This window comes from Halyomorpha halys, unplaced genomic scaffold (assembly GCF_000696795.3).
Source record: "Halyomorpha halys isolate HHAL.00 unplaced genomic scaffold, Hhal_1.1 Scaffold141.1, whole genome shotgun sequence".
NCBI classification, from domain to species: Eukaryota; Metazoa; Arthropoda; class Insecta; order Hemiptera; family Pentatomidae; genus Halyomorpha; species Halyomorpha halys.
Window position 1 is genome coordinate 256,894 of NW_027111321.1, and position 9,988 is coordinate 266,881.

Below are 9,988 nucleotides of genomic sequence, written 5' to 3' on the forward strand. Positions count from 1 at the left end.
TTTAAAAAGAAAGAACCTTTAATTGTATTACTTGTAAAGTTAGTGGAAATATACTTAGCTCCATTGTGAAGTAAGCCATGAATATTTTATCATTTAAAATTATTAAAGGATTTGGAGTGTCACATTTTATACTTTTTGTTTTATTTAATGAAATAAAGAAGTAAACTAATTCTATTTATTTCATCTAATGAACCAGTAGTTATTAAGAAAGCTTTTATCGAGCTATGATAGATTGTACTGATAACTAAGATTTTAAAGAAAGGGTTTAATTCTGATAATCCCTGTCTTTAGAGATTTTATCAGAATTAATTTATAGATTGAGCTGTATCTAGAAAATTAGTGATAAGGAATGTATAATCAAGGCGATAAATAAATTTAGCATTATAAATGAAAATGAAGCATTTAATTCTTGATGATACAGTAAAATAAGGGTTATATCAGGTTACAATTTTTTCTAGTAAAATTGTTACTCTATGAAATTTATTTTGATAAAAAATACAAATTTAATTTTAAAGGTTGACCAGTGGGTTGAAAGGATAAATATATGTATATTTATGAAGAATGAAATATGGGTCCGGGTGCGGTTATAAAAACTCAAATAGTAAATGATTATTTTATTATTTTTATTGAGCCAACGTTTCGCCCCACATTGCAGGGCTTCATCGGGGCTAAAAAAGATACAAACACTTGACATAGTTACAAAAAATAAAAAACATAAGTGGAAAATAACAGGGGTATACAATGAAAAGTAAAATATAATAAGATAAATTAACAGTTGTAAACAGTAAATGAAAAGGGTAATAGTAACAGATAGATAAGAGATCAAATGAGAGAAGATGTATTAAAGAAAGTACAAATTAAGAGATGAAAAAAGAAAAGAATAAAATCAAATGATGAGACTTTATTCTTTTAATTTTTCTTATTATATTTTACTTTTTATTGTATACCCCTGTTATTTTCCACTTATGTTTTTTATTTTTTGTAAATATGTCAAGTGTTTGTATCTTTTTTAGCCCTAAAACGTGGGGTGAAACGTTGGCTCAATAAAAATAGTATAATCATTTACTATTCGAGTTTTTTTGACCGTACCCGGACCATATTCCATTCTTCTATACACACGGTCAATCAATAATCTTCCAGTATGTATATTTATATATATGATGAAGTTCTCTGTAAAATGTGTAATGGAGATCTCGTTCTTTATCCTCTTCTTGCTCCCTCTTGTGTTGCTACTCACTCATTATGATTTAATATTTCAATTTTTAAAAAAAACTTATATACTTTTGAGCTCAGGTGCTACTTCACTTTTTCAACTTTGTTCTCTTGGGTTCTTGATGTGAAGCATCTCCATCAAATGCTAAGTTTTTTACATATACCAATTGCCTTTCTTATTGGTTTAGTTCTCTGATCGCCTTTCTCTTTCATATGTTCCTTGCTTCTGAGAACTCTGTGGATTATAATAAATTGCAGTTTCATTGAATTTCATTCATTCAAGTTCGTCTATTGTCTTGAGGTTAGTCTTATGACTATTCTTTTTTGGAAATAGTTTCAGGTCAGTGGATGCCAAGTTTTCTCCTCTAAATAATATATTTCTATGGTATATTGAGAAGACATTTGTTCTAAAACTAGAGTACATGCAAAACTAGCAAATTTTGATTTTTTTTAATTTGGCTTCAGTCACAGGTCGCCCCATGATAATTCTTGGAATTCATCTTAACCGTTCTCCAATTTGTTAAAAATGTCAAGTTCAATTAGATGTTTTGTAAACCCAAATATGATTCTATTTTTGAAGACAGTAGAAAGTATAATTTTTTTTTTAAACACTTTTCCATATCCTTAAAAAAAAAAAAAGCATCTTTTGAACGGATGGATTAATATTGTTTTATAGGATTTCAACGCCCAATGCGTGTGTGCCAAATAAGACTCCCTTGGTCTGGTAGTTAAAAATGTGTTTTCTATAGATTGTAGTGTCAAAATAGCTTAGAAAATTTTCATGAAAACTTGTCTATTATCTTATCTTTTCATGTATAGAAAAAATCTCTAAGAAAAAGCAAGAAACAACTTCATAACCGTATAATTCAAAAAGTTTACTTTCTATGTTATATTATGTCATAGGTCATTTGAAACGTAATTAAATAACCTACAAAACCAAAATGGAGAATAGTCATACCAACATTAGTAAATATGTAGCCTACACAATTTTTTACTCATTTTGGTTCATTATTTTCAGTTATAAATTTTATTTATCAATGAAAAAAAAATTAACCTCTCTTAAAATTTTAGGCTTTACATTGCCACATATGTAGAAATCAAGTAACATAAAAAATTTATTTGCATGCCATTCGGTGGCTTTTCTTCATGACTACTGGGCCTTTATTTTATTTATATTTTTTAATTTGGCACTTAACTTACTTCACCCCGTGATGATCCTAGGAAATCGATATTACATCAATCAACTTTTTTATTTTATTTTTAGACTTGATATTAATTTCAAAACACTTTTGTATTACATGCTATTTATTGTTATATTAAATAAATAATTTAACGAATCAACTAATTGTATAATAATTTACAGAATTTTTTATATTGAAACCTTTATAACCTTTAGATTATCTTTTCTGAAAGGGTTTTCTAAAATAAGATCAAAATTACTGTCAAAACTCAATATTTTGAAGTCAACCTAGATCATCGATGAATTGATAGATAAAATTGAACTCAGTTGTAACTCGAATGTGAGATTCCATGTCTAGAAAAAAAAAATTGGAACAGGGCGATTCCTTGGATTCTGTAAGTCAAATTTAGAGTGTCGGTAGCTGTAAGTTTCTGTGAATCTAATTTTGTTGTAAGATGTTGTCAATGTTTTGTTATATTGGCCATGAACAATATAGCAAAGTCAGAATGTTGTTGTTTAACTTATGAGGCTCTTGCACTTTTGCATTGTGCAAAGAAAAGAAAAAAATTGCAATTTCTGATAATGCACAAAACATGTATGTATATTACACTTTACTTATTAGAAAACCCAATAATTGTAAATTAATTTTTTAGCAAACTCGATAATTTAAAAAATTTAATATTTCAAAAATAGTTTGAACAAAAATCGACCTCACTACAACTTGAACTTTTTTATTCCTGAATGTATTTATAAAAATATTAAATCTTTTTTTAGGTATGATCAATGGGATTTATACGCAAAAGAACTAGAGGAAATGAACCTGAGTGTTGAAAACTTTACGGTAAGATAGTTTGAAATTATTTTATTTTATTCTATATTCTTCTATAGATTAAAAAGGGTATAATGACTTAGCAATTGAGCTTTAGCTCATTTGCAACATTAGGTTGTTGCTTATCTCCGAGAGAGTGAAGTAGTCTACAGACAGTGATTACCTGCCTAGTCCAGAATATTTAGCTATCACTTATCAGCTTTAGAATGGTCTTTAAGATAAGATAAAAATAAAAAACAGGAAAGAAATCTTGTAAAACAATAAGAGTATACAATAATAAACTATGATATTCATGTGGTTTTTAAGGCCGTTCCGTGAAAAAAAGAAAAAAATATATATATATTGTAAAATCAAAAATTATTTAAAATAAAAGAAAACAATTTTAATCGTTTTTAAACTAATTTCAAATATAAAAGAGATAGCTTGGGTTTAAATTAAAAAGTTTAATATTTAACAGATAATAGAATTTTATAACATAAGAGACTTTTTTCAGGGCGTGTTCCCTGGCAATCAGAAACAGACGACACTTTACTACTAATAACACTTTAACTTAATTACTAGACATTTTACTAATATAATTAATTCCATTTCGAAACAAGACTAACCAATTACACAACTTTTCCTGATAATTGTTGATCTCTTCTTGTCAATGATGCTATATCCAACCCCTAACAATGGCTTTCCTGACTTTCTGCCTCTAGCCGAACGGACGTCTTCTCCCAAAGCCAGCAAAATCAAGAGTGACTGTTTCCTCTCCTCTATCTTCAATTTTCACTGGTCGATCCAAAAAATAATCGATTGTAGTACAATCGCTCTGCTTTATTTGCTATGATTTGCGATGTAATTAGTCTATTGATAATTGTCACTTTCTTCTATTTCTTCTTTGATTATTCCTTTTCCATAATTACTGCATACAAAAGTTGACAAATTTCAATCCATGTTATAAAACACAAACAACCCAACGAACACTTCGGAAGGACGTGCACCGCCATCTTTCTTGTTTTGAAAAGCGTAATTATTTTAGATAGTGAAAACTGGTTAGCTTGCTTCTTGATCCAAAACAATACCAAAACGACATACATAAAATAAAAACATAATTAAAATCATTAATCCACCAATATCAACTATTCATTAAAAAAGAGCATATTACAATATATATAATTTTTATTAATTTTCTAAATGTGTCAAGAAGCAAAAAAAAAATTTTTTTAATGAGATTTAGTATAGTTTCCTTTGACAATAGACATGCTATTAGGAAAATAGTTTTAAAAAAATTGGACTTTCCGTTTGATTATTTGATGATCAGTGACAGGCATGCCATTGAAAAAGTACTAAAATGTTGCAATTCAGTTCAAAAATTGTACCTAAATTTCGAATCTCACTATCTTTTAACAAAGTTGAAATAGTTACTCGTCTCATGTCGAAACATCCTTTATGACGTATAGGCCTTTCTTGTCTTGCCGATCCTTTCCATTTAATGAATTGACAATCGCAGTTCACAGTTCCCAAACTTTTTTCACCACGCCATCCTTGTTGGACTACAAAAGTTTGTAACATAAACAGAACAGTGACATTGTAATTTAAACAATTGCATTTCTAATAATATTATAAAAAATATTAAAAAGTTATATTAATATTGTTACTTCGGGTAGCAGTTCAAAAGGAAGCTTTGCTAGCCCAACCATGAATCGTACTGAAAATTGTTAGTTTTATTGTTGAGTAATTGAACATAATAATATGTAAAACAAAATATACAAACATAAATTGGAAAAAAGAACTTGACTAAACTTATAACTATTATAGAAATTAACTTGTACGTTAAACAAAAGAGGGAGAAACAAAATGACTATATCATCAGTGATTCATGGGATCCCCCTCCCCCCGCTGTGGGGTGTTTATGTCCTCATTGAGGTAGATCAACAAACGTACGTAGGCCCACCTTGTCCTTCATGGAAGAGGAGCCAAAATTGTAGCTCGCTCGCTGTGTCAAAGTGACTAAGAAGATATAGATGGCCAGACTGCTGGCTACTAAAGCTGCTTCGAGAAGAGATGCTCAAGCTGGTGCATGTGTACACAATTTGACACTAAGGTGTCATCTATACATCTAAAGTATCAAAAAACAACAGAGTGGATTTGTTTTGTTTTTTATAACATCTGTTGCATAATCAATCATTAATCATATGTCGGCCACAACAAATATTAACAATATAAAGAAAACATTGTTATAATAATAATATTGGGAAATGTATATATTTTATTAGTAAAAAGTCATATTTTATTTGATAAATATAAATTAAGACTTTTTAATAATTCTTTTGAAATAGAAGACTATTAGATGTTTTTATTAGTATAATAATGAATTTTATTGATAAATATCTTTTATTTGATCTTTTGTAAGTGAAGTTAATATTTTTAATTTAGAAATTTAATTTTTTTTTTGAATATTTGAAAACATGCTAGTGATTTTTTTCGGAATGCCGGAACAATGTTAACTAGTCTTTTCCCAGAAGCCAACATAGGAAGATGTATGTGAAACAACTAGAGAAAATTATTACAATTTTTTTCTTGCGAATATATTATAAATAATTATAAAAACTGTTAAAAATATTAAAAAAACAGTGATTTTTTTTATTGAACATAATAAAATAAGTGAAATAATAATTGAACAAACAATATTTAAAGTTAATTTATTCTCATTGCTAACTACAACCGAGGCTCTACAATGTAATATTTAATAACTATTGTATAAATTTAATGTATTTTTTTTATATCTAACTTAAGTTTAGATTATATTTGTTCAATTATTTTCATTTTATTTTAGTTTACTCTAAAAATTGCATTTCTAGTATAAATTACAAATGCTTTCTCTATAGTCAGATATTCCGAATTTTTCTAAAATAATTTTAAAATATGCATGATTTTCAAATTAATTTTATAATAATATTAAATAAATAAATTTTGATGTCAGATATGTTAGGTTATATGAAGTTTCCGTAGCAACCAAATAAAAACAAAGTAATCATTGTAAGAAGCTACACTTTATATTTTAAATACAAATAAAATAACTTAAAAAAATATTACATTATAGTATAGTGTAATAAATATTTGATCAGTATCTTTAATTATTATTTTTTTTCATGTTGAAATTTATGTCTATAAATATTAATATAGAATGGAATATTAATTAAATAGTTTGTAAATTTTTGCAATAAATTAAATTTTTTACATGTTATAGACAACCATCCAAAATGTCGAGAGAAACATAAACGACATGCTGCAATTTCAAAATCACATGCGAGGTATGGAGGGACGTCATTATAATCTCCTAGTGGACAACAATACCTATGTCCTTCGCTGGTCCGCTATACAGATTATTGTCATATGTGGAGCAACTATCATACAAGTATACTTTGTCAGAAAGTTATTTGACGTCAAGAATACGCGCCCTAGAGCCTAACTACTATTTTGTTCCTTGCTGTATTTCCAAGTTATATTTGTTAACTGCGTTAAGATTGACCAAACCGCCATTGCTTTGTGTGGTCTTAAGAGAGAAGGTAAAAAAAAAAATAATAGTACGGAAAATTGTACATGAAGATTATATCGACGAATTGATATAAATAAGGCAGTTTCATAAGAAAGTCATGTTATTATAATTATAACATTTTTCTTTGTTAGGATAAGGAAAGCTCACTATTGATTTTTATTTCTGATGGGTTATATTATTTTATTTAATGAGCATTGAATTTTTATAATTATTCTTATTATTTGTCAAATATCTATTAGTATAAAATGATTAAAAAGAAAACAGTATATCATGTCATCTTAATACTTATTATGTAATTTATGATCTAATGTTTTAAAGATGTATATGTATAGTTTAATCATATTTTGTATTTTGGTTGTTTAATGGTAATATCTAGTAGATAGTTACTTGTCAAATAGAAACAAAAAATTATTTCACATATCTTCCTCCCATATCTAATCTCCTGTTTCTATGGAAAGGACTGTACTATACTGTTGATAAAAGAAGTTATAACATTAGAAAAAGGTTATCAAATTTCTATTTAAAAAAATAAAAACTAGATTTTTCTATGAAATAAAGTTAACTTTGTTTTTGTAATAATTAATCATATCAAACTTATGTCCTTAATTATTTATTTCTTACAAGAATTGTTTGTTATCACTCAATATTATTTTCAATCTGTCATTTTCTTCACCAACTGAGCAAATCCATATAAAATTACAGTTTATATATTTCCTCCAGTTCATCCTGAATTTTCTGATATACTTCTTTGAAATATTGTTTATTTTGTTTACTTGAAAGTAAATATACTTTTGTATATACATATATTACATACATGATGTATATGTTGTATACTATAGTGTATAATGTGTTCTTATTTCACTGCCAGGGCAGTTAGCAAGCCCAACTTTAACAATGCTTCTCTAGATACTAGTAATTTAAACAGTCCAATTTAATTTTTTTTTTTTTCAATATATTAAAAAATATTAATTGTTGGTAAAGAAAAAAAAAATACATGATTTTAAATATAAAATCACTATTTAGATTTTTTTTTAACTTATTTGAAATCAAAGTATCTTTCCTTACTTAATTATAAATTTTATAATTTTTTGAAACCGTAGTATTAAATGCATTTAATGTTGAGTTGTAATATGAGAGGAGTAAAAACGATTAATTGCATATATGCCCCTGTACTTTGCAGTTATAGCTTACAGCTTGTTTCACCTTAACAAGCTTGCATTTTCCTTAATAGATTTATATTTATTTTTTACTTATAAGACTCATTGTGAACGTGTTAGCTAATATATTTTTAAAAATATATATATATTTGATTATCTTTTATGAAATGATTTTTTGTAAATATTGGTTATATTCATGTAAAGAAGAAAGTATTTTAAAAATAATACCAGGCTAATATCCATATTTTTACGTCTTCCTTAAGAGATAAATATTATTTTTATATCTATTTTATATATCATTGTTGTTTATTTAGGTATAATAATGAATACTATTTTTCAATACCATGCATGTACATAGTTTTTGGACTGTATCTTATGAACTATGTAATGCGATAAAGTAATTACATAAAATCATTAATGAAGTATTACTTTAATGATACAGGTCAACTGTGATAAAAGTTAAAATACTACTTTTTTTTTATTTTATTAACTTTTAATTTGGGATAATAAATAAAATTTATCGAAAACTGATAAATTATTTCATTTTTCATATTACCTTTACTCTTTGTTATCAGAAACAATTTTATGATTTGTAATGAGGGGTAGATAGTTAACCGTAGATTACTGATTGGAGAAGATGGTCAGGAAAGAACATAAATAAACAAAAAGATATTTATTCATGCCGACGTTTAGACCTGAGTTTCAGGGCTATAGAACAGCAGAGATAACACCAACATTTAGAGAAACATAAAATTGAAAAGTATACAAACAAATTTGTGTACGAAAACGGCATGAATAAATATCTTTTTGTTTATTTGTTGTTCTTTGCTGACCGCACCCCCCAACCATCTTCTTCAATCAATTTTATGATTTATTTATTATATGTTAATTATTTACTTTCACTCTTCCGAAAAAGGTGGAAAGAAGTACTTGATTAAACTGTATGTCCATAAGTGTATAGGTTAGTTTATAATATCAGCCACTGATCTAGAGGGAAAATTTCTTTCCTGCATTAGGTTATGTTAGAGGACATTTTTCAGCAGTAGTTCCTACCATGTTTACTTATTTTAACTTACAAATATTATAATATTCAAGAATTATTAAAAGGAAATTTAAAAGTTTTTTTACTTTTCTCACATCTTAGGTATAAAGTTTTAAAAAAACTTTTAAATTTCCTTTTTATTTACTTTTAATAATTCTAGTAAAGATAAGTATAGAGTATATAGTAAGAGATAAGATAAGAGAAGTAGATAGTACAAGTATATAGTAAGAGATAAGAGAAGTAGATAGTAAGAGATAGGATAAGAGAAGTAGATAATAAGAGATAAGATAAGAGAAGTAGATAATAAGAGATAGGATAAGTTTTCACTGTTCACTGTCGATCCAAAAAAAGAGTCCCTTTTTCTTCTTGGGCGAGTCTTCAATGTCCTCTTTTTAAGATGTCCACCCTTCTGCTAGACGAAAGATGATGAGGACCTCCTCATCCAGGAAATATAATCCCCCACCCGTGCCGAAGCAACAAATGCCTTTCACCAACCGTAATCTTTCTTTTGATGTTCAATGTAAATATTGATTGTAGCACAACAGTTTTTTGATGTGTTTTTTCATGTGATTTTCTTGATGAACATTATTATTTAACACTTATTTTTGACTTATATTTTTTCTTAGATTTACTGTAACTACAATTATGATGGGAAGTTAAATAAAGTTTAAAGTATTAGAATCTGCTCAACATGGCCGCTATTCAATGGACTTTTAGGAGGACACGCGCCGCCCTCTTGCCTTTGTTATGAATAATATATTTATTTTAGACTATGAAAATTGGTTAGCTTGCTTTTTAGTTCAATAAAACAAATGAACAATATTTAACGTTGATACATAAAATAAAAATATAACTAAAATCATTTATATATAAAAATAACTATTTAATCATACAATATTGATATTTAATGCATCTTTCATGTTCACGACCGATATTAATCATGGAACATTGTACTTTTTTTGACAATGGATCACTTTTGTCTGACAATCTTCAGTTTTGTCAGACAGAATTTAATATTAGAATA

At 27.0% G+C, this 9,988-nt stretch overlaps 1 protein-coding gene across 1 annotated transcript in view; it reads left to right on the forward strand.

Annotated features, from left to right (window-relative positions):
* The window catches only part of loj (logjam), a 13,514-nt gene extending 5,057 nt beyond the window's left edge, over positions 1-8,457 (forward strand). Inside the window, exons 3-4 of the mRNA XM_014416889.2 lie at positions 3,167-3,233; positions 6,457-8,457. Coding sequence (XP_014272375.1) covers positions 3,167-3,233; positions 6,457-6,678 — 289 coding nt within the window. The 3' untranslated portion in view covers positions 6,679-8,457. The remainder of the gene's footprint in view (positions 1-3,166; positions 3,234-6,456) is intronic.
* The last annotated feature ends 1,531 nt before the right edge of the window (positions 8,458-9,988 follow it).